Here is a 26,111-nt window from a genome sequence, read left to right on the forward strand (position 1 = left end):
AAAGTCCTGAAATTTGGTAATTGCTATAAATTTTTAATTCTGTTCCTTCAATACATCTGCTTTTATTCTGCCTTTATAATGTGTGCTTTTGGTATGTATTAAATAAATCCAAATAAATGAGGGTTTTATAAAACAAGCCAAAAAAAAAAAAACTAACAGTATTTTGTTGACTAAATAATCTAGTTTCTCCAAAGATGGACAGGAGCATAACAATAGGTTGTTAGAGTAGGTGATCATTAACATGGTCTGCCATGGGGTAGAGATCAAGGTCAGGTTGCTGTCCTGGGGCTGCAAAACAAAATTCCAGACAGTAGGAATAGTGGTGAGAGTGTCACAAAGGGGATTCGGACGAATGTAGTCCTATGAACCTGAGGTTCAATAAAACAGAGCCAGAGGTGAAGGTAAGTGGGAAGGACCAGATGATTGTCCCAAAGGTTTGAGAGAGTTGACCATCCCTAAAAGCTACAGCTGTGGTCACCCTCATCATGAGGCAAATGACCTATGCTGCATCTTTGAGTGACAAAGAGAAACAAGTTATCACAACAAAAATAAGTCCAGTCTGGAAACCAGGTATGAAGGATATTTTTTTTTTTAAGATTTTATTTATTTATTTGAGAGAGAGAGAATGAGAGATAAAGAGCACGAGAGGGAAGAGGGTCAGAGGGAGAAGCAGACTCCCTGCCAAGCAGGGAGCCCGATATGGGACTCGATCCCGGGACTCCAGGATCATGACCTGAGCCGAAGGCAGTCGCTTAACCAACTGAGCCACCCAGGCGCCCCGAAGGATATTTTTTTTTTAAGGATACTTTTTGAACCAGATTGTCCCACAGAAATTCATGCCAAAGGAGGAAGGACTCTGAGTTATCACACTGCTTTTCAGTGTCTCTAAAAAAAAAAAAAAAAAATCTCACACCCCAACACTGAATAAAAGATCTTTGCAGCCTAGTACCAGTTAGAAAAGGCATTACTGTGAGTTAGTACAAATATTAGATATTACCTAGGGGAAGAATGTGAGTAGTGCTCTGAAAATAGGTTTGTCTTTCAGGGTTTTAGCAAAGAAAAAAAATCTCATACTTAAGCTTCTAATTTCCTACTCTGAATAAGTCACTTCAGGAGAAATGCTTGAAAAGCATGAATAAATAGGTTCACAGGCTACCTGAGCCATGACAAAGCTAATGACCTTTCTGGAAGAAGAACTCTCATTCAAGTTTTGATCTATAGAGCCTCTGGAAGGTTTTCTAAAGTAAGAAATTTGAAGGGAGGACTAGAAAACAAAATGGTACCAAATGCATCTCAGTAGATTGAAAACAGCTGTAAAGATAAAAGCAAGGGGGTATGCTAATAAGCACACAAAAAGATGCTCAACATCACTAATCATTAGGGAAATGCAAATCAAAACTGTGAGATACCACCTCACACCCATTAGGAAAGCTACCATTAATAATAATAGTAATAATAATAGAAAACAGCAAGTTTTGGAAAGGTTGTGGAGAAACTGGAATCTCTGTGCCCTCTTGGTGGAAATAAACGGTACAGATGCTGCAGAAACCAGTATGATGATTCCTCAGAAAATTAAAAACAAAAGTTCCATATGATCCAGAAGCTTCACTGCTGATACTAAGGTCTAGAAGCAATATCTGTATGTGTCATGTTCACAGCGGCATTTTCCACAGTAAAAACTTGGAAGGCATTTGTTTTCTTCCACTCTGTATGCCCCGCTACTAAAACAGTGCCCTATGCATAGTAGGTGCTCATTAAATACTTCTTGAATGAACAAAAAAATGAATGAATGACACCTGATAGGCAGCATAACTGTAGTCACAAGTTTCATTTTGCTATTGACTAGAAATTCTGAAAAGAATTTTGTAAGAAATATGCTTATGTTTTTCATTAAAGAGATTTTGGCTTCACTGAAGTTGTTTTTCTATCTGACTTTAAGATAACTGTATTTAACAAAAGGACCGCCACACTGAATCCCAAGGCCCATTCTGGCCTGACTCACCCTGCTTCATGCTGTGTGTCCCTGAACAGTCCTTGTCCTCCATTTTCTCATCCTTAAATCAGAAGAAGGAAATCTCTCTTCCAAATTCCCAGATTCTTTATAAGGTTCAAACGAGATAATGTACAAGAAATCCCTTTGGAAGCTGTAAAGCACCATATAAATGTAAGGAAATCTTGTCTTTATACTCATCGTGCTCTGGAACTTTGAGAAGATAAATGTTGAGGTTGCTTCTTACTAGGGGCTTAGTAATTTCCAGCTGAGGGCTTGGAGAACCCAGGCTCAAGTGGCGATTCAGCCCCAAGCAACGTCCATTTGCAGGTGAGTCCTGCCCCCTGGTGGAAATAGAGGGGCAGGGACAATTGCGGTGAACAGTGTGGGATCACCAGGGGCGAAGCTAACCGGGGAAACAAGTTATTTCAATTTAAATTTGTTTAAAAAACAGCCTCTTTCCCTTTTTTTTGCCATAAAATGTCCTTTGGAAAATTTTTTTTACATATGCAGGATGCATACACATTACACCAATAACTTGTCTAATTACTATTTACAGTTAATCAGGCACTGACAATTTACAATTCTTCAGATATTTTAATATTCTAATTCCTATTTCAATGTCAATAATTCAATAACTTAAGAGAATAATTTCACAATTAATATAACATATTAAGACTGTTGAGGGCAATATATAAAATAGGTATTTATATGGGCATGGATCATTTAGAGAAATTATTTGTATCTAAAATACACTCATGGTGACAGAATCTCTAGGCTATCTAGAACATATGCCAAGTCTTCACCCGGCATGTTCCTGGTGACTGTACAAATCATTTAACATTTGTGGGTCTCAGTGGCCTCATCTGACAAAGAGGCTGAATTGGGTAATGTCTAAGACCCCTTGCTGCTCTAAAAAAAAAAATCCTACAACTTTGCCCAGAAAATGCATTTAAAGACCATGCGGATGACAGCCACAGAGCCAGCTAGCCAGGCTTCAGAATGCTTGTGCCAGCCCAGTTCCAGGAGACACCTGACTGATCTGGAGGCAAAACAATTTTATACCTGTCTTCTCCACAGAACCAGGAACCAGTCAAGCCCGACCAAATCCCTCCTCTCTCTCTCTTTTTCCTGTCCTCTCCACCTTCTTGACCCGCACCTTCCTGGCCACTGCCTCACGAGGAGGCTCCTCAGGTCACTTCCGGCTCACCTCTCCTGCCCTCTCAGGTGGGACGCCCCCGCCCCCGCTCCCTTCCACACACATACCCAGTCATTCCAAACTCTTTGACACAGAAGGCTAAACATGATCCAGCTTCTGCCTGATCCTGACCATACATTTCTTAAAGACTGGACCCATATCTTTTTCATCTTTGCATTTATTTACCACCATGTCTTCATTTTTGCATTTAGCTTTGAACACCAGACATAGTGGCCATATATGTTCAATAAAGGAATCAGTTAATACTTACTGTTATTGTTCAAGGTAATACATAGATGTCACAATCATGGTAAGACCAGAGAAGTTACCAGGATCATATTTTTTTAAATAACACAATTTTTTTTTTCCGTGGCAGGATAAAATATGTGTTTCTTTAGTAAATGGTTCTTTATATACCTCTCTGGTAATTAAGACCCTACTGTAGCTAGCTGAAGGTACCCTATCACAATCTTACTTAACTTTTAAAACTTTATAATATCTGGTGCCAGATAATGACGGTATATTCCTAGGGTCTAGATGAAAGTAAAGAATTACTCACCCAAAATTAGAAGTTAAAATAATGAACTTAATATAGAATGAACCCTGTTATATTTAAGATAACAAATATCCTGAAGCAACAGCCAGAGATGTTAGACATCAATTTACAAAAAAAAAAAAAAAAAATCACCTAATTATACATAATTTCATGCTAATCGGAATGATGCCATTTTTCTTCTGGCATGCATAACTCAAATAGAAACACCCCAATAATTGTGTATAAAAGCCCAAAGAAACCATCAGCCCATGATATTCTGTTCTCCCTTGAAGTTACAGCTATCTTGTTACAGACAAGGTGAACGTTGCTCATTCTATCATGTCTCTCCGATTTTCTAGTGGGTCCAGGCATATTTGCTTATGGTCTGGAACTGGATCTGTCAGACCATCCAGTGGAGGCTCGGGCTTTGCAGGCAGCAATGCATGTGGCAGCTCTGTTGCTGGAAGTGGATTTTCCTGTGCCTTGGGAGGGGGCCTGGGCAGTGTTCCTGGGGGGAGCCATGCTGGTGGTGTCCTTGGAAACGCCGCTTGTTCTGGCTTTGCTGGAAGTGAAGGGGGACTTCTGTCTGGGAACGAGAAGGTGACCATGCAGAATCTTAATGACCGCTTGGCATCCTACCTGGATAACGTGCAAGCTCTGGAGGAAGCAAATGCTGAACTAGAGAGGAAAATCAAGGGTTGGTATGATAAATATGGACCAGGATCTTGCCGTGGACTTGATCAAGATTATAGCAGATACCACCTAATCATCGAGGATCTTAAGAATAAGGTGAGAAATCACAAACCTGAAGATACTCAAAGTATTTAAAACTAAGATTGACGTAGCAAAAGACACAGAACGTGAACAGGAAATGCTTCATAACTATTATCTGTCATTTATGTTCATATTTATTTATGATTTATTTTCATAAATCATTCTTTCTCTTAGTCAAAAATAGGCACTTTGATGCATGAATTTCAAGTAGTTTAAATGTTACTGGTTTTGAAATATATTTGTTGATAAGAAAATGTTGCATTCTAAAAGTTAAGTGAGTAGATGAGAAGAAATAACCACATTTGTAATTTTTAAAAATGAACATTTTAAATATGTTGGTTGTCACTTAAGGAAATAAAATTTTTATGCAAAAGTGAATCGTGTCACATTTTTTATTTCCCCGAGATAAATTATGAGAGTGGGCTTATTTGTTGTGTCCTCCCTTTTGGTTTCTTCTAGATTATCTCGTCTACTACTGCTAACGCTAATGTAATTCTGCACATTGACAATGCCAGACTGGCCGCTGATGATTTCCGGCTAAAGTAAGTGATAGAAAACAGTCACTCTCTAGAAGAAGTTTCCTGTCTATTTTAATATGCTAAATAAAATTTCAATTTCATCCCAAGTAGAATAAACTATAAAAGATTAAAGGAAGTAATGCATGTTATAATACGACAATATCCTGACACAAGGCATGTTCTTACAATCAGCTACACTCGCAATTTATATATATTTATTACATTCTTGGGACAAAATATCACTGTATTTCTATGCCTGCCTGGAATAGTGCCAAGCACAAAGTAGTAGCTCATAAATATGCATCAGGTAAGGAAAAATAGTCACTGAGATAAAATTCTAAAATGGGGGGCACCTGGGTGGCTCAGTCAGTTAAGCGCCTGCCTTCGGCTCAGGTCATGATCCCAGGGTCCTGGGATTGAGCCCCAGATACAGGCTCCCTGCTCAGCGGGGAGCCTGCATCTCCCTCTCTTCCTGGCTTGTTCTCTCTTTCACTATCTCTGTCTTTCTCAATCTCTCTCTCTAATAAATAAAATCTTTTTAAAAAAATCTAAAATGGCATATTTTTAGTTAACTGGGATCCTTTATCAGAATTTGTGTCACTAAATAACTGCACAGAACTGGGTAAAAGAAGTGGAGGAAGGCATTCACTGTATACTTTTATAACATTCTGAGTCCCATTTCAATTTCCAATGTGCTGCTTAAAGCGACTGAGGTTTTATTTTTCCGCCTCTTGAGGTTGTCTAACTTGTGCTGAAATTCATTTAATGCCCGCCAAGGTACGAAAATGAGCTCGCCCTTCACCAAAACACGGAGGCTGACATCAACGGGCTGCGGCGCGTCCTGGATGAACTAACACTCTGCAGAACCGACCAGGAGCTGCAGTATGAATCCCTGAGCGAAGGGATGAGGTACCTCAAGAAGAACCATGAAGAGGTAGGAGAAGCTATACTTCTAGTCAAATCGTGATTCTGTACATTTTAAATACTTTGGGGGGGACCTTAAATTATAATAGTATTTCGTGCTCATTATAATAATTTAAACAATGCCAAGGCATACAGAGAAAGAATTTCCTTTCTCCTGCTCTCTGCCCTTCTAATCTCATCCCCCAAGGCTGTAAATGTTAACCATTTGATCTGTACCCTTCCATTTTTTAGGCGGATAGAACAGCCTATCCTTTTGAAAATGGTGCATTGCTTTTGCATTGATACACCCGTCTTTGTTTGCACTAGATTATTTCTTTCATTCATAAAAGCCTATCCTGAGGTCCACCTTCTTCTAAGGACGTCTCTGACTAGGAAAACATGTGTTTTCTCCACTTAATGAGCCTGGCTTTGCTTGAATGATGAACCCTGCACAATAATAAACCCATTACCTGACATGTTATACCAGCCAGCTTCAAACCCCCTAGGGGGAAAAAAAGTGCCTATCCCCAAAATAGTCTCCAAAACAATGGATGAAAAATTTTCGGAAAACACTCTAAGACAGGTTAGAAAAGCCTAAAACACCAGCTCTACTTGCCCCCAAGGAGAGAATTATGGGGGACAGAAAGGCCAGGAAACGTGAAAAGAGAAAAAGGGCAGAGGGCTGGAAAGGCAGGAACGAGGCAGAGCGATTCTGTGCACTGACCATAACCTGCCCCTCGAGTCCTGCTCACGTTTCCCTGCAGGAAATGAAGGCGCTGCAGTGCGCGGCCGGAGGGAACGTGAACGTGGAGATGAACGCGGCGCCCGGGGTGGACCTCACGGTCCTGCTGAACAACATGCGGGCGGAGTACGAAGACCTGGCCGAGCAGAACCGCAGGGACGCGGAGGCCAGGTTCAACGAGAAGGTGAGGCCACGCACCCAGCCCCCGCCTCCCCCGGCCCGCCCGGTGGGTACAGGCCCTCTCACCCCTCTGCACCCCACCTTGCAGAGCGCCACCCTGCAGCAGCAGATCTCCGACCACGCGGGCGCGGCCACCTCGGCCAGGAACGAGCTGACCGACGTGAAGCGCACCTTGCAGACCCTGGAGATCGAGCTGCAGTCCCTCCTGGCAATGGTAGGCGAGAGCGCGTGGGTCAGCGTGCATTTTGTGACTCTCGTGGAAACCCTCCTCTTCTTCCCAGTTAGAGCTTTACCTCCAAAAAGAGAACAGGGAAGACAGACACAGACACTCAGAGAGACAGACAGAGCGTTTCTTCCTCCCTGAGGTCACTGAGGATTTCCTTCCAGGCCTCTGCTCAGTGTCCCTTTCATGAAAATGGCTCACGTTTCACAGTCCCTTCCTCAGGCCAAAGAGCAAGAAGCAGGGGTATTACCCCACCTGAAAATTAAGTGTCACGCCAATGTCAGGTGGCCACACAGGTAGACCTAGCATCATCAGCATCTCCTAGTACTGATGAAGGCCAATTAAAGCTACTTGGTGCTTGTCATCAGGCAGAGGAAAAGAGGGTACATATCTGAATTGCTATGAGCCCGGTCAGCCCCTTTATCCCCACCCACCTCACAGAGCTGGGCATTCAGCCACCTTGGCGCCCACTGCCAATTATTTCAGAGGTTACCATGGAAACAATCCAGGACTAAAAATGGCTCCCCTTCTGGTGTATGAGCTGGCAACACCCAAAAAGCTTGATTTTGAGAATTACCACATACCTGTGACCCAAGGGTTCCCATCCTCATCAGAGGTTTCATGCTTCCTGAGGACAGGAAGTTGTAACCCAAAGAAAAGAGCCATTATTATAAAAATGAGTGCAGTGAGCAGAGAAGGTAAGGATGACTCAAAACTACAGGAAGACCATTTGGATTTAGCCACCCTAAAAAGGTACAGTGCTCTCTCACCATTATGAGGTTTAGATTAGAGACTTATTTTGACCACTGACTAACCCCCAACTTAACCAGGGTACCCCTCTCGTCCTGACCCTGGTCCCCACTGCTGGCTGGTAATCCAACCCTCCCGCTGCCACTCTGGGCTCCCAGAGCCCTGCTCTCTGCCCCGTTGCCTTCATCCTTGCAACTAGGACCCCGAGGACCTGTGCCAGCTGCTATATCCCTGAGCACCAATCTGCCCTCGCATTTCTGAGCTACGTTGAAGCAAATGAACTCCTGAGTTCCCAGATCAAAATGGAAGCATTTTCACATAGGAGATGATGTTAGAAAGTAGTTAATTCTGTGCAACCGGGAGTACCATAGTTTGGGCTCCAGAGATAATCCACACAACGTAACTGAATTCTAGAATAACGGTGGTGTAGAACCTAACTACCATGCTTGAGATTCTTTTGTCATAGATGGATTCTAAGCAGGATCTTCTATAGTTTAGTACACAAATCACCTGTAAGTTGGGACTGGTCTAAATATGTAAACTTTTCCTATGCTTCCTATAGTATGCAAACTCGCAAGTTCATCCTGTCCTCCTTCCTTATCTACAAGCTAACCTTTACAGTGAACAGCTGTAGAGATAGGGATGCTGTGCCCTCTGATTAAGAAGAGTATTAGCAACCTTAAAAAGGGATGCCAGGGGCACCTGGGTGGCTCAGTCGGTTAAGCATCCGACTCTTAATTTTGGCTCAGGTCATGATCTCAGGGTTGTGAGATCCAGCCCCTCATCAGGCTCTGCACTGGGTGGGGAGCTGGCCTGAGATTCTCTCTCTCCCTCTCCCTTTACCCCGCCCCCTCTCTCTTCCTCTCAAAAAAAAAAAAAAAAATGGAAATAAAATGAATACCATATGAATGGTATTCATCCCTGGAGAATACATCATCAGGGAAATTAAAGTTTTGAACAGCTGAGCACACACCTCACTAATGTCTTGCCACTTGGTGCCTGCTCCTCCCCATCACCATCCTGGTCACGTTCCACTCCTTTGCCCTGGAGAGCCCAGCACCACCCATGGGATGCACCAGTCGGCCTATTTATTAAGTCAGTGGTTCTTAGCCCCATCAAACCCCATGTCCACCTGTTATGATGAATATTTTATAGCTCCCTCTTTATCCTAGAATGAAGTCAATAGAGGATATATTTAGCAATACAAAAAAATTTTTAAAACCACTATAATGCCATAACTGCAATAAAAAGGAAAACTAAAAGTATTTTTAAATAAAATCTATTTAATATGTAAACACCTGGGCCCAACTACCCCAGGACATGTAATGAGACAGAGGCTTACCCTTCCCTTGATAAATAAATTTTTATGTTAAACAAGGTAAGATCAGGAGTGGCTCCACACAAGAAGGACAGGAAAATGAAAGAGTGCGAATGGGGCTGGACCTTCAGATAATAACTAATATCAGGAGAAGTAATAACCACCCAGAGGTACTTACCTATGATAAGGGGAGAGGAAAATTACTTTAATTGAAGTAGACACCACATGATGAGACAGATGACAGGCTATGCAAGAGGAAATGAGGAGGTATAATATTCATAAGAGTAGTGGGGAAATAACGACCTGGAGCATGCTGTGAAATATATCTGTGGTGTTGAAAGCCCACCCCTGGTAAGGCATTCATTCTATCTCTAGTGCTTCGTGAAAAGGCCTCTGAATAACAACAAGCAAATCCCGGACAGATCAGAAAAACAAAAAGCAGCGTGCAAGGCCTTGGAGCAGTGGTGGGGCAGGTCTCTGGAGACAGGGGCCGAATGAGATTGAAAAACAAAAACGAACCCAAAAATAAGTATGTAACTTCAATCTATAAAATTTCCAATATGATTTCTTACTGCGCTGTCCTCCAAAAAGTTTTAATGTGTAGGTTGACCATGATAGGAAATATTACCTAAATATCAAGAAAGTCCATTGGAACGGTCAAAAGTCTCGTGGGCAAGGGTCATTTATGCCACATCAGGTCCCCCAGCGTGCCGGGCCCCCACCTGGGGAAATGCCTGTGACTTCCCCTTCCTCTGCACCTCCGCTGTTGTTGTGACGAGCCCACAGATCTCCAAAACTCACCTAGGAAGCCGTGCTGCCATTTGCTAAGAAGCTCTGGTCTGCATAGTCCTCAAAGTGGCTTCATCCTTGCTGTGACATCCCCTGTCCTCAGAAACACTCCCTGGAGTGCTCCCTGAGCGAGACCGAAGGCAACTACTGTGCACAGCTCGCCCAGATCCAGGTTCAGATCGGGGCCCTGGAGGAGCAGCTGCACCAGGTCAGAACCGAGACGGAGGGCCAGAAGCTGGAGTACGAGCAGCTGCTCGACATCAAGGTCCACCTGGAGAAGGAAATCGAGACCTACTGCCGCCTGATTGATGGAGACGGGAAGTAAGTAACACCATTTGAAAATCTGGTATTTTACCAGATAGGTTTTTACCTATTTTAAGCCACAACCGTGGACTGTCCATCCATGTTCCATGCCTCCAAGCCGCTTCTTCTTCATTCCCACCGCAGAGACGTGTGTCTACCTCTTCCCTCTGCAGTCATCCCTTCCATATTTTATATATCACAGCCCCTTCCTCATCTGCTTTGGATGACCCCAGTCGTCCCTGCAGAAGATCCCATTCGGTATCCATGTTCATCATTTTAGGTCTCAAGATTACCCCCCACCAGGCTTTACCCATCTTTCACTCTGTTCCTAATATCATCGCTGCTCTGAAATAAACGTACTCTATACAAACCCCCAGGATCTGTATGCTCCCCCAGGAGCATGCGACTCTTGATCTCAGGGTTGTGAGTTCGAGTCCCACATGGGTGTGGAGATTACTTAAATAAATAAAACACTTAAAAAAAAAAAGAAGTAGGTGCGCCTGTGTGGCTCAGTCAGTTAAGCGTCCAACTCTTGATTTTGGCTCAGGTCCTGATCTCAGGGTTGTAAGATCCAGCCCCTCACTGGGCTCCCCACTGGACAAGGAGTCTGCTTAAGATTCTCTCTCTCCCTCTCCCTTCGCCCCTCCCCTGCCTCTCTCCCTCTCTAAAAAAAAAGTATTATTTTCATTTAAAAAAGTATATATTCACATATGTGTATATAGAATATATTACATATGTATATGAATATGTATATATATTCTCTGTAGGTTTTAAATTCTTGAGTTTAAAAAAATCAAATGAAAACAAAGTAGTTTTATATCCTCTCTTTAGAAGATATTTAATTATTTTCACCTCCTATACACAAAAATTTTAATATTTTCCTTTACAGAAAACTAAGATCTGTTATTGGCATACAAAGTTCCCTTGAGTTCATGTTCATCATTTGACTCAATGAATATTTCTTAAGTGATAACCTGAAATATTAAAGAGTAAACTGGGGTGGGTTTTTTTGTTTTTTGTTTTTTGTTTTTTGCAGCTCATGCTCCAAATCAAAGGGCTTTGGATCAGGAGGCTCAGGGAATTCACCTAAAGGTAATAAAATCTAGTTCTGTTTCTGCTGTAACTACTTTCACGTTAATGGCAATCATATACTGTGGCAACATCTGTATTTAAGTAATTTTAACTAAAGTGCTCTGAACTTAAAGTATTATTTTAAGTGGATAAAATTATCCCAAACTATTATAATAAATCTCTCTCACCAAAATGCTCTCTCACCAAAGTGTACATAATATGTTACATCATAATCAGCACTGGAATTCTTCCTCATGTAATCTTTTAGCTGGAATATGTGTATTCACAGGTGTTTTATTTCTAGAATTATCCAAAACCACATTGGTAAAGACAGTGGTTGAAGAGATAGATCAACGTGGTAAAGTTCTTTCATCGAGAGTTCACGCCTTTGAAGAAAAGACATCTAAAGTGGCCAGTGGCAAAACAGAGCAAAAGGTTCCATTCTAGCCACCGTCGAGAAAAAACAATCTGGGAAAAAGGATCCTGTACAACTGCATTATTCTAAATATCAAGGAAATTACAAAAAAAAAAAAACTTTCTACCCTTACGGATAATTTACTTAGCAAAAATACTTGTTTTCTTAGTTAACTTTTACAGGGTCTTGGGTGTTTGTTTTCAAATAAATAAAAAAATAGATGTGCACTCATTTCCATTCACCCATAACTAATAAACAATTATTTGAGATTTATTTTTTTTCTACATCTCATTCACGGGCATTCATTTATGGAATCTATTTTCATTGCCTTTCACTCTAGTTTTAAATAATAGTCAATACCACGTGGCATTTAAATATTAATATTCACCAGGTATAATCTTTAAATATCTCACCTTGCATGGGCAAATAATCTGGGGGAAAAAATCAGAAATTCCTCTGTGATTGAAAAATCCCATCACTAGATGGCGCATTCTTAGTCTTTTACCAATGACCTTACCAAACTCTTCTGGAGATCTGGGTACTTCCCAGTATACTGTTCCCCATATAATCAGGATTAACTCTAGAAAGATCCACAGCAATGAGCCTCATGTGAATGACTTTTTTCCTAGAGCAAACTTTCCATCGAGCCCCAGATAGCAACGAGTTCAAGCTTAGCAGGCCATAGGTCTCTATTTCAACTACTCGGCTAAGACATTGTAGCAGAAAACAGCACAGACAATAGGTAAATGAATGAGCATGACCATGTACCAATAAAACTTTATTTATGGACACTGAAACTCAAATTGCAACTAAGTTTGATGTATTATGAACTATTATTCTTCTTTTGATTTTTTTCCCAACCATTTAAAAATGTGAAAACCATTCTTAGCTCATGAGCTGTACAAAAACAGGTGACAGACCAGATTCAACCCGCCAACACCTGGTCTAGAACTTAAAATCTCATGAGGTTGATGAACATTATGGTTATTGTGTCTATGTTTCGGATCAAAATGTATGGTAAGGAGTCCTAACAAACATTAAATTCCCTAAAAGGAGAGCAGCTCTCCTATTTCTGTAATATGTGTCCTGATTCTGAGAAGCTCCAGTGAAGGTGGGACTTCTACCCAACAAGGCAACCGCCACATGGGAGTTCAAAGAAGTGGCAAAGATAGGATGTTTACACAATCTTGAGCCAAAAGGTATCAAATGAAGCAAATACTAGAAATTCATGGGGAAATAATCTCCCAAATATACCATGTACAGGAGCAGCTGTATAATTTGCAGGGCTAAGGGCAGGATGAAAATGTGGAGTCCCTTGTTCAAAAATCAGGGGGAGAAAGTGTCATTAAAGGCACTAAAATATAAAGTTTTTTCCTTCCTTCTGCAGTCATGCACTCTACTTGTCATGGTTTGTTTTTTTCTTTTTTGTCATTTAATGTCATTCTAAGTAAATAAAAATTAAAATGTTAAGTTATTGGCATAAATTTTGCCATTCATTTTTATATTGGGAGATACCCATTTTAAATTCAAATATAAGAACATTTAACTTGTGTACAGAATCACCAAAATAACACAATCCATATTTTGTGGCTGATATATGTGAAGGGAAGGAAAAATTCTTCCTCGACTCTTCAAAGTCTTCCATCTAGACTAAGAATTCATTTACATGAGTCAGATTAATTGGAGAAAAAAACAAAGTCTTATTACGTGTGCACAGAGACCCAATAATGAATTTGAGACCCAAAGAATGACCAAGGCAGGCAGTTTTTATACTTTTTAGACAAAGAGAAAATAAATCTGTGAGCAATTGACAGTAGAAAGAAAATGTAGCTTTGGGGACTTCAATTAGTAAGGAATTCTAAACAGAATTCAGGCTGCAGTAGTAAATCAGTAAAAAGTAAGAAGAGTTGTTTATACAACCTTCTTGGCTCTAAATTTTCCATCTTCAGTAATAAGGACGTCTCTTTACCTCTTGGTATAGAGAGGGGAGGGTATGTTTCACATGGGAGATTTATTTCCTGCTTTCAGGGGGACAGAGGAGGTCTGAGTGTCCTTCTTGTACAGGCTATCACTTAAGTAGCTTTTATTTAAAACAGTCAATATGCCAGGGGCACCTGGGTGGCTCAGTCAGTTAAGCATCTGCCTTCAGCTCAGGTCATGATCCCGGAGTCCCAGGATTGAGCCCCACATTAGGCTCCCTGCCTGGCGGGGAGTCAGCTTCTCCCTCTGACCCTGCCCACTCTTGGGCTCTCTCTCTCTCTCTCACTCACTCTTTCTCAAATAAATAAATTAAATATTTTTTAAAAATTAAAAAAAATAAAATAGTCAATATGCCAAGGTGGCATATTTTGGGGCAGCCTGCCTTTGGTTGGCCCCTACACATGCATATGTATTTTGTTCTTACCAAAACAGTGGAAACACTGCATCAAACCAACTCAATGGGTTTTCTTTCACTCCTTTATCTGCTCACATTCTGCCAACACTACCCACCATTGGCATACCGATGAGTAAAAAAAGACAGGAAAAGATGCTGTGGGTTGCCCTATCCTTCTGTAGCACTGTTTTCAGCCTGAGTGGTTGGCTCATACAGGAATGTAATAGTATGTGATAAGGTTCCTTGGTAATTCTTGTTCCTTAGAACACCATTGCCTTCTTTCTGCATTTGAAACAAATTCCATTTGAATGGAAAACCTCTCAAGGTTGTCAGAAACCCTACTTACCCAGTCACAGACATACTTACCTTGCACTTGCTTTGAGTTTCAGCAAACTCCGCAGGATGGGTGCACCAGAATGCTGTGCACCTGGGCTTTGCATATGCTACATGCTGCTGAGGCAGTAAGGAAAAACTGCAGACAAAGGTTATTTCCATCCATACTCCTTTGCTCAAACGTTTGTCCCAGCAGGCTTCACTTACAAGACACAAGCTCGGGAGATAAAATTATTAAGAATACCAAGATGGCTAACATAACAATAAAAAATTAAAAAAAAAAAAAAAGAATACCAAGATGGCAACAGAAGAGCATTAAACCAAGTGTGGGGCACTTCTGAACGGGAGACCGTGTCCTGCACAGGTTTCACGCTTGATGAAGCCAGCTCTGCTTATCAGGTGTGCTCATAACACATTGACTTTAAAAAACACTGTCTTCATGGTGATCGGCTTTTCATGGTGCAATACTGTGAATTATAAGAAATATATTTTTGTCCCATTCCTGGCACAGAGCTCCTAAAACCCTTGGAACTGCCAAGATGTCCAGAGCTATCAAGGTTCTTTTGTGATGTTAATGAGGTGACTTTTGGAAATCTTATAAAGAAACTAAAGAGGGGGGTGGCTGTCCGTCGAGCCAACCATGTGAGTAGAGGTTTAGAACTTTCAGTCCCATCCCCAACCCCACCTCCTGGGAGGGGAGGGGGGTGGAGTTTGAGTTCAATCACCAAAGGCCAATGATTTAATCAACCTCACCTATGTAAGGAAACTTCCATAAAAACCCAAAAGGACGGGGTTTGCAGGGCTTCCAAGTTGATGAACATGTGGAGATTTGGGGAAGATGGTGCGCCTGGAGAGAGCACAGAAGCTCCACACCCTTTCCCCATACCATGCCCTATGCATCTCTTCCATATGGACTGCTCCTGAGTTCTATCCTTTAATAGTAAACCAGTGATCTAGTGAGTAAAATATTTCTCTGAGTTCTGTGAACCACTCTAGCAAATTAATCAACCCAAGGAGGGGATCCTGGGAAAACCTTTGATCTACAGCCAGTGTTAGATGCGTAAATGACATTCCAGACTTGAGATTGGGGTCTGAACTAGTTGGAGGTAGAGTAAGCAGTCTTACAGGACTGACTGAACCCTTCACCTATCTCCAGTTAGACAGTGTCAGAATTGAGTGGGGGAGAATTGTTGCTGGTGTCAAAGAATTGCTTGGTGTAGTGGGGAAAAACCCACACCCTGGAATTGAAATCAGAACTATACTCTGGCGGTAGGTAGTATGGGGAGCACACATTGCGCTTTGTGGTAACGGTACTTTTGATGTGACAAGATTCAAAAGAAAAGCAAATAGCTCTAAGTCATCATTTTGTTAAAAAAAAGAAAGAAATTACAAGCCTATAATGAAGTCATATGCCCCCACAACAGCAAACCAGGACTTAATTAACTACAGTTTCAACCTTTTCCAGGAATGTGACATTTTAACAGTCAATCTGAAATTTCCTGATCAGCACTGGTGAGGTCATCTGCATTATAAAAAAAAACCCTGCCCTTCTCTTCCCACCCCCAAAAGAAGAAGTAACAATCCTTTTGTTTTTTCTGTTGCTAATAACTGCTGGCCCCACCCTCCTTCCTATAAAAGCCTTTCATTTTGTACAGCTCCTCAGAGCATTTCACTGCTTGTAGAATGGGATGCTGCCCAATTCATGCATCGCCTCATAAAGCCTATTAGATCTTCAGATTTACTCCATTGGATTTTGTTTTTTAACAATTTCTTGCCAAGAGAACAAACCAGAATTCCTGTGTATTTATTTAGCAAAGGAACAGCTGTAAAATTAAATTCTGGGTGGGTTTCCTTTATGTTCTGTTGAGTTCATAGGATCAAAGCAAATATCCCATCCTCAGAACTTAGTCTTAAATCTGTTCTTCCTTTCGAGGAGAGTAAGAATTCACCGTGGCCTTTAGGTCTATGATTTTCCTTCACTCGGCAGAATTCTAGGGCTCCTGAGTTCTTCAAGAATTCTACTAATAATGACACGTTTTTCTCCAATCCTTGAAGGGTACTTTTTGCTGTGGGGAGCTTCCAAGGAGTTGGTTGCTATCTGAAGGAGAAGGACTTCAGATACTGTGCTTAGGAGGTTGTTAAAGCAGAAGCCCCAAACTGATATCCCTTCTTTTAACAAACACCCAAGATTTGTGGATGCTCATTACAAAAGAAGTGAATTACCGTTTGTTGTTGGGTGTTGCAAATGTGTTGCTATTGCTGTTTCTCTTTTAATATTTTTTGTCATCACACAGAATTTTATAATACATTATCATAAATATAGATAAATTTCCATCATAGATTCAGAGTTTTACATCTGCTGAGAAAGGCCTTTGTCATTCCAACATGATAAGTAAAATTGCCCATGTTTTTCTTTTAGTACTTTTGAGATGATCATAGGATTTTTGTCATATGACATTTTATACATGTAATATTTAACCATCCTCATTTCCTATAAATCACTCCCTTGGAATAGTATATGCTATTTAATATACTATTGAATTATATTTGCTAACATTTGACTTAAGATTGTGTATTACCAGAATATGTCTTTTCTCTGGGAACTGATTTCCCCTAAACTTCTCATTGCCTGTGTTTGGCTCTTATTCAGTGTAATGATTTTTTTGTTGTTGTTGTTTTATTTCTAATCCTTTCCTAAGTTCTGTCTTCTCATTTCTAAGTGTCCTAATTATGGTTTATGTTGATTGTTTTTTCTTCCATCATTTTTAATGAATTTTAGGTCACTTTGAAATGGTAAGTTATATCTTAATCTGTTTTGTGGACATGTCTTTCTGGCCTCCTCTCATTTTCTATAGAGATGTAATTCAGCTCCTAATTTCTTTTTTGTTTTTGTGTGCTACCATTTTGTGAGATTTTACCTCAATCCTTTTCTTCTGCTCATTTTTATAGGCAATTCATGTTCCTTAACCTTAGAATGAGTATAGTTCCACATGGCTTTTCTAACTGCACATAGATCCCTTTTCTCATTTTTCATCTAGGGTTCAAAAATATATTGGCTTGATTTCAAATTTCTTGTCTCCTTTCCTCTTCTCCACTGTATCTGGACCTTCTCTTCCCTTCATCTCTACTGACCTTATTCTGGTCAGTTTCGATTCTTCTTCCAGGGGTTTCTTCTCATGGTGGGGCACTCTCCTGGAAGGGAAACACAGCTGGTCGGTTTTGAGAATTCACAAGGTCTAGACCATTTCCGTCTGAGCTCATTCAAGACTCTTTCCACTCACCTACTTCTGAATGGGCAAAACTCTCCCAGTTTTGTAGGTAGATAGGGTTAGAGATCCCCAGAAAAGGAAAAACAAGTCATAGCTTTCTTAATGTAAGAGAAGTCATTTTAGGCCCCCAGCCATTCTGTGGTCTGTGCCTGACCAGCCATTTTGTGATCTATGCCTGACCAGCACTCCTTGTCCAAGCACATTTCTTGCAGAACTTCCTAGGAAGCGTTGGAATGACCCAAAGTGCAAAAATCTCAGGAGTTAAGGATTCTAAAGGAATAATGGGAATGCAGAAACTAAGTCTCTACCAGGCCAGGAAATAGCCTAACCATATCAGAGACAATAAATCAACGATAAGACTTCCAGTGCTATTTCAAAAATAAAGATTGACCTAACGCACATCCTTGAGTTGTTTTTTACAGGACTTAAACCCTTTTGAGCACTCAAACACCAGACTCACCAGAACAGAGAATTGGTGATGCTGACCCTCCATGACTTCAATCAACTAGAACCTGGACTCTGTCCCCTTAGGATGACTTTTGCCCCAACTCTTTACTGAATTCTCCCTTGCCAAGCCCCATCCGTGAATACACATGCACCCTTACCTTAAAACTTCCCTAATTTTGTTGTTTGGGGAGACACAGCTTTGGAAAATATCCAGGATGTTCTCCTGACTTATTGCAAGTAAAACCCTTTCTTTTCCTATTCTTTGGCTTGGTTGTGTCTTGGCTCCACACCTACCAAGAGGCAAACCCAGTTTCAAGTTATAGTTTTACCTGATCTTCTCAAATTCACCTGCTGTCCTTTTCAGTTGGCTTTCCATAATTCTCCAATAATCAGACCCTTCGGATGCCTCTGGATTCCCTCTCCTTCCCACAGAAGTCTAATGGCTAATGGTAATTTGTTCTACCAACTTACATTTTGGGTTTCATGGTAATACCTTGTCACCTAGATTTGTTATAAAAGTTGTGCACGGGTCTCTGGTTTTGTGATATAAATGTTCTGTGTGATTTCTTTGTGAGGATTCAAAAATTCTGCAACCATTGCCATGATTTCCCAGAATCCATACCTTATTCTTGAAAGACAGCTTTGCTTGGTGCTCAGTTTTAATGTGATAATTATTTTTTCTTAATATTTTGTAGAGAGGTGCCTGGGTGGTGCCATTGGTTAAGCATCCAACTCTTGGTTTCAGCTCAGGTTATGATATCATAGGATGTAAGATCGAGCCCTGCATCGGGCTCTGCTCTCAGCACAGAGTCTGCTTGAGTTTCTCTCTCCCTCTGCTCATCCTACCCCCTCTCTAAAATAAATAAATCAATCTTTAAAAAAATGTATCTTGTAGAAATCATTCCAGTAAGACACTGTTGTTGCTCGTGGAAGCTACTGACAGTCTAATTATGGTTCCTCTGTAGATGCACTCTATTTTCTCTGGCTGCTTTAAGGTCTTCTCTTTGTCTTTGGTGTTCTTCCACATCACTACGATGTGACTAGAAGTAGATTCTTAAATTCACATTGCCTCTTCAATTGGAGGACTGTTTCTAATCTATTTAGAAAATCTTACCCTCTGCCCCATTAGTATGGTCTCTAGGGAGACTCCAATGAAACGTATGTCAGAGTTTCTCTCCAATCTCCCTTTCTCTCCCTCTTTCTCTTTCCCTCCTTCCCTCACTCCCTCCCTCTGTCTCATTCTCTTTCATTTAGAATAATAACCTTTTATTTTTCCTACAATTTACTTATCCTCCTTAGTTGTGTCTTATCTGTTGCTTAATCCTCAGTTAAAATTTTTAATTTTAGTCATTATATTTCCCATTTCTTTTTCTTATTCAAGTATAATTAACACACAGTGTTATATTAGTTGCAGGTGTACAATATGGTGATACAACAGTTCTGGGATGCTCAGTGCTCATCTAGAAAAGTGCACTCCTCATCCTCCTCATCCATTTCTTTTCCATTTAAAATTGACCTAGTCATTTTTAAGAGTTATTCATTTGGAACACTTCCAGTTCTCTCTTTCACTTCTCTAAACACACACACACAAAAAAAACCACACTTTTTTTGCATACAATTTCTTGTTATCTCATTATCATTGGTCTTTGACATTCTATTTTGTAGACTGTGTTTAGTGTTGGCTCTTAGTCATACATGTTTGTTTCTTCACATGTTTATTTTATTTTATTATGACTGTGTACGTGGTTAGAATTTAACTTTGGGAGTCCTGCAGGGCCAGAACTGAGATGATTTCTCCAGGGTACTATGAAGCAGTACCAACCTGAAAACATCTTTTAAAAATTTTTTTTATTTTTTATTTTTTATTTTTAAGTAAGCTCCACACTCAGCGTGGACCCCAACACAGGACTTGAACTCACAACTCTGAGATCAAGACCTGACCTGATATCAAGAGTTGGGCACTTAACCAACCAAGCCACCCAGACACCCTAACCTGAAAATGTCTTAAATGAATTTCTTGGATTGGGGTTCTCAGACTAAGTGGGCATAAATTCAAATCGTAAGACTGTATCAGAGTAAGGCTATGATTATAAGTCATTATCAAGTATTAATAATATTCATTGTATTGAATTCTTAGTCAGTTCCATTGGCAACAGAATGACCTGCTGATTTCTCCACTTTTGCCAGCATGGAGATTTTTCTAACTTCATCCTTTCTACTGATGACATAGACTTTGGGGCATACAGCTTTAAGTGGGGTCTCAGGTTCAGCTACGACACTTGGTCAGGTCCAAATCTTATTCCTCACTAGGGCTCTTAACCAGAAAAATCTGTTTCTGTTCTGAGCATATTTCTAGAGCAGCTCAAGCTTCTGTGTCTGCTCACCACTCACGTTTCAGCTCTTTGTGTTTCTTTTTTTTTTTTATGTCTTCCTTTATTTTCTTTTGACCTTAGATATGAATTTAAAAGGCATTTTACAATAATTTATCCAGCATTAGGTATTTCATCTAGTCTTATTTAACTGCTAGACATGGAGAAGCCATAGTGTCTATTTTTTAAACTGCATTCTGTATCAACTTTATTTGTAAATTTTACAGTGAAACATGCATTTGGGATTTTTTTTTTCTTGGCTAGTTTTAAATAAACTTTTACTTTTTATCAAAGTAATGAATGCACTTTGTTTTAACAGTTATATCATGCTAAAAGTAAAAATAAAAAACAACAGTGTCTTTTTCTCTCCCTTCTTCTACCTCAAGCCCTGCTCTCCACAAGCAACCATTTACAACTCTTTTAGCTATTCATTGTCATCTTTACCTCTAGACTTTTAAATAATATGCTTTATTCAATATTTCTTGATTTACCAGTTTTACATATCATATATTGTGCTCTTAAAAGAAAGTTGAGAGTTTTGCCTTTACCACTTTTCTTCTCTTCCTAACATAACTATACCACAATCTTTGGTTAAATCAATGTTCAGTCTTCGCACAATTATGACTAGGTAGATAGTGTTCATTGTTGTGTTGAGCAGTGTCTGCCACATTTTCTTGTACAACTTTTTGTTCTTCATACAAGCAATATTTTTCTAACATTTTTACTAACTTGGTTTCCTGTGTATCTTAATCTCTCATGCCTCTTTCCTACATGAACAAAACTATTGATCATTTTCATCTATCCCCTGCAGATCTCACACTCCGAATCCTCCCACCTTGTATTGGATTTCCCAACTTGCTACCCAGCTATCATCAGGGTCATGCATTTGGTGCACTTGTACTGGGACCCCATTTCTTGGATTCTAAGCTTTCTCTTTTCTTGTTCATTTTTCCCTCTAGTGGTTTCCTGACAAAGTGTGTGAGGGAAATTGATTTTTTGAGACCTTTCATGTCTGAAAATAGTTTTATTCCACCCTCACTCACGATCAATTGTCAATGTAGAGAATTTTATATTGGACATCATTTTCAAGTAGAATTTCAAAATATTCTTCACTGGAGTCATGGCTTTCAGAGTAGTTGAGAAGTCCAGGGCTGTTCGGATTTCCCCATCACTGAATGGGTGTTGTCTTTTCTTCTGACACTTTAAGAGTTCTCTTTTTCTCCATGGTTCTCTGAAATAAATTGAGCACGTGCTCTGCTGTGATTCTTTTTCATTTATTACTCATAGTTCTTGATAGCCTCTCTCAATTTAGAAGCTCAGTCCCTTAGTTCCAAGTAGTATTAGAAGATATGTTTATAAAATAATTTCTTCATCATTTCTCCTTTCTCTCTTTCTGAAAGATTTACTTAAGGTTGCTCTTCTTGGACTAAGCCTCTAATTTTCTAATCCTATCTTTTATCCATCTTTTTGAACTTTGTTCAACTGTTAGGGAGATTTTTTTTTTTGAAGCTTATTTTCCAACCCATCCATTGAAGTTATTTTAGGACTTATTTTTTTCATTCTTAGAGCCCATTCTTGTGCTCTGCTGTTTAATTTTAATGATACTGTATTCATGTTTCAAAAATGTAGTATTTTTGTTACTTCTAAGGGCATTAATCATAGGTAGTTGTGTTTTTTTTAAGATTTTATTTATTTGTCAGAGAGAACACAAAGCAGGGGGAGCGACCAGGAAAGAGGGAGGAGCAGACTCTCCGCTGAGCAGGGAGCCTGACGTGGGACTCGATCCCAGGACCCTGGGTTCATGACCTGAGCCAAAAGCAGTTGCTTAACTGACTGAGCCACCCAGGCATCCCTGGTTTCTTTTTTTTTTAAGTTTTCTTCAGCTTCCTTTATTGTCTATTTCTCAAGTGCCATTTTTTTGCTTCTTTCTTTGAGTCTTTGTCTTTCATGTTGGAGTGTTTTTTAATGTATGGTGATTTTTAAAATTCTGCTCATCTTTAAGAGTAAGGCCCTAAAAATATTTGGAGCCTCTGTGTGTGTGTGTGTGTGTGTGTGTGTGTGTGTGTGTGTGTGTGTATTTCACTCCAGGGTGAATGGGTAGTAAGCATTCTTTTGTGGGAAACACTCAAGTATCTGCAGGTGTTTTCTCTAGAACTTTTCAGCTACCCCAGAGAAGGACCCAACAACCAGAGATAGCTACCTAATTTGTGGGCCCTAGTGCAAAATGAAAAATCAGGTCCCTTGTTCAAAAGTCAGGAAGAAGTTCAGTTAGAAGTACTAACCCATACATTTTTTTTCTTTAAAAATATTTTATTACTTAAAACATATAGTAGAGGTAGTACTAATACACACATAATATAATCTTATACATTGCAAAAAATAACACTTTTGATGTCATAATTTAGTGTAATACAATAAATTCTAATGCTTTATTAATATGATTTCTTGATTGATCAACAGATTTTTCTGGCTTGCTTTTCTGCAAATTCACTTATTAAGTCATGAAAATTTATATTTTTAGCAATTTCATTTGCAATCTATATAATTGAAAGGGATGTCCATTGTTCTTGGCAAATGCAAGATCTCAAATAATCTCAACTGGAGAGAACAACACGAGCAAAGACCAAAAGGAGGGAGGGGAGAAGAACGGTAAAATGAAAGAATGAACAAGTCAGGTAGGTACGACCTCCCTCAAGAAGAAAGTTACATGTCAGGCAAAGGAGCTTTATCTAGCTTATAGTCCATTGACTTTAAACTGTAGGAAAGTGGGAAAAGGAAAGATATACTTACTGACTACATATTATTGACAAGCATAGTTGCTTTACAAATGTAACTACCAGAGGGCGGAGCAAGATGGCGGAGGAGTAGGAGACCTGGATTTCGTCTGCTCTCAGGAATTCAGCTGAATAGGGATCAAACCATTCTGAACACCTACGAACTCAACAGGAGATCGAAGAAGAGAGTAGCAACAACTCTCTGAACAGAGAAGCGACCACTTACTGGAAGGTAGGACATGCGGAGAAGTGAATCCGAGGCAATATTCGGGAGGGTAGACAGTGGGGGAGGGGGCCTCCATCAGCCGCTTCTGGCACGTGATAGAGCCGTGGAGCACAAAATCAGAACTTTTAGAAGTCGGCTCCACTGAGGGACATCGCTCCAGTGGCTAAGCAGGGGGTGGAACCCTCGCGGGACAGTGTGGTCTCAGGACCCTCGGGGTCACAAAAAGATCGGGGGTGCCTGAGTGCGGCAGAGCTCCCTGGTATCGGAGCGGGGAAGCTGGCTGCAGAGACGGACCCAAGGCGCGGGCTATCAGCTTGGGGTTGCCATAAACTGTGATCCGCAGCCCAGTCGGGCCACTGCTCCTCCAGCAGGGACCCAACGAGCAGCAGATCCGGGAGACTCCCCTTCCTCCCCAAGGAGATGCAGTGCGGGAGCGCACCGCAGGGATCTGCTGGGTTTGGAGACTCCACATGGGGTCGGGTGCCAGAGACAGAAACGCTCGGTCACAGGCTGGGTGAGCACGGAGTGCAGCCGGAGACCGGGGACACGTGAGTGACTGCTTTTCTCTGGGAGTGCAATGAGGAGCGGGGCCCTGAGTTCTCAGCTCCTCCGGGCGGAGATTGGGAGGCCACCATTTTCACTCTTGTCCTCCAAAGCTGTGCCGGGAGCTTTCAGGGAACAAAAGCTCCTGAGAGCAAACCCGAGCAGATGGCTTAGCCTGCACCGACAAGGGCGGGGCAATTCCGTCTCCGGCAAAGAGGTTTGGGAACCATGGCAACAGGCCCCTCCCCCAGAAGATCAGCACGAACAGCCAGCAAGCCAAGACCAAGTTTACCGATCAAGGAGAACGGGAGAACTCCAGCGCTACGGGAATACTGCACATAGAATTCATGGCTTTTTTACCATGATTCATTAGTTTTTCAAAGTTAATTTTTTTACCTGTTTTTTTTTTAATTTTTTCCCCTATTCAACCAACATCTTATCAATCCCTTTTTTAAAAAAACGTTTTTTATTTTTCATTTTTAGAGTCATATTTTCCCCTTCATAGTAGTTCCCCTTATTATTGGCATATATATATAAGTTCTTTTCTTTAAAATTTTGAGATACAGTTTCTTCGAACAGATCAAAATATACCCTAAATCACTACTGTATGGCTTTGTTCTAGTCTGCCTAATCACACTGTCTCCCTTTTTTTTAATCTTCTTCTTTCTTTTTTCAAACAACTTCTTATCAATTCCTTTTATAAAACCTTTTATAATTTTCATCTTTACAGTCAACTTCCATCCCTTCATTGTATCAACTCTTATTTTGTACATATATAATTCTTTCTTCCTTTAAAATTTTAGGAGGCACTTTTTTCTAACAGACCAAACTACACCCAAAATCTACTGTCTGGCACTGATCTATGCACTAGCCTGATCATATTTGATCATTTTCTGTTTTTTTGTTTTGTTTTGTTCTGTTTTTATTTGTTTTTATCTTTTTCTTTTTTTTTTCTCTCTTTTTTCTCTCTTTCCTTTTCTTTTCCCCTGGTTTCAGGTCTTTTCTGATTTGTTTAGAGTATATTTGCTGGGGACGTTTTTAACCTGTTAGCATTTTGTTCTCTCATTCATCTATTCTCCTCTGGACAAAAAAACAAGACAAAAAAAATCACCTCAGCAAAAAGAACAAGAGATAGTACCGTCAGCCAGGGACCTACTCAATACGGACATTAGTACGATGTCAGACCTAGAGTTCAGAATCATGACTTTAAAGATACTAGCTGGGCTTGAAAAAAGCGTGGAAGTTATTAGAGAAACGCTTTCTGGAGAAATAAAAGAACTAAAATCTAACCAAGTCGAAATCAAAAAGGCTATTGAGGTGCAATCAAAAATGGAGGCACTAACTGCTAGGATACATGAGGCAGAAGAGAGAATCAGCAATATAGAAGACCAAATGATGGAAAATAAAGAGGCTGAGAAAAAGAGAGATAAACAACTACAGGATCACAAGGGCAGAATTCGAGAGATAAGCGATACGATAAGATGAAACAACATTAGAATAATTGGGATCCCAGAAGAAGAAGAAAGAGAGAGAGGGGCAGAAGGTATATTGGAGCAAATAATAGCAGAGAACTTCCCTAATGTGGGGAAGGAAACAGGCATCAAAATCCAGGAGGCACAGAGAACCCCTCTCAAAATCAATAAAAATAGGTCAAAACCCCAACATCTAATAGTAAAACTTACGAGTCTCAGAGACAAAGAGAAAATCTTGAAAGCAGCTCGGGAGAAGAGATATGTAACCTACAATGGTAGAAACATTAGATTGGCAACAGACCTATCCACAGAGACCTGGCAGGCCAGAAAGGACTGGCAGGATATCTTCAGAGCACTAAACGAGAAAAATATGCAGCCAAGAATACTATATCCAGCTAGGCTGTCATTGAAAATAGAAGGAGAGATAAAAAGCTTCCAGGACAAACAAAAACTAAAGGAATTTGCAAACACAAAACCAGCCCTATAAGAAATATTGAAAGGGGTCCTCTAAGCAAAGAGAGAGCCTAAAAGCAGCATAGACCAGAAAGGAACACAGACAATATACAGTCACAGTCACCTTACAGGCAATACAATG

General features: G+C 40.4%; 1 protein-coding gene across 1 annotated transcript; it reads left to right on the plus strand.

The window, feature by feature from the left end:
* The first annotated feature begins 4,062 nt into the window (after window positions 1-4,062).
* Window positions 4,063-11,741, plus strand: KRT28 (keratin 28). Its single transcript, XM_028089846.2, has 8 exons — window positions 4,063-4,512; window positions 4,957-5,039; window positions 5,793-5,949; window positions 6,683-6,844; window positions 6,929-7,054; window positions 10,024-10,241; window positions 11,260-11,315; window positions 11,599-11,741. Exons 1-8 carry the CDS (start codon window positions 4,063-4,065, stop codon window positions 11,739-11,741), a joined length of 1,395 nt encoding a protein of 464 aa, XP_027945647.1.
* The last annotated feature ends 14,370 nt before the right edge of the window (window positions 11,742-26,111 follow it).

This window comes from Eumetopias jubatus, unplaced genomic scaffold, assembly GCF_037043125.1.
Source record: "Eumetopias jubatus isolate StellerSeaLion01/CBP00866 unplaced genomic scaffold, mEumJub1_p1.0 scaffold_10, whole genome shotgun sequence".
Classification (NCBI taxonomy): Eukaryota; Metazoa; Chordata; class Mammalia; order Carnivora; family Otariidae; genus Eumetopias; species Eumetopias jubatus.

Bases quoted from the DNA above. Each gene is read 5' to 3' on its own strand.
- KRT28 (XM_028089846.2), top strand. From the start codon at position 4,063: ATGTCTCTCCGATTTTCTAGTGGGTCCAGGCATATTTGCTTATGGTCT. The intron at 4,513-4,956 runs GTGAGAAATCAC...GGTTTCTTCTAG, and splicing joins TCGAGGATCTTAAGAATAAG to ATTATCTCGTCTACTACTGC. The intron at 6,845-6,928 runs GTGAGGCCACGC...CCCACCTTGCAG, and splicing joins AGGCCAGGTTCAACGAGAAG to AGCGCCACCCTGCAGCAGCA.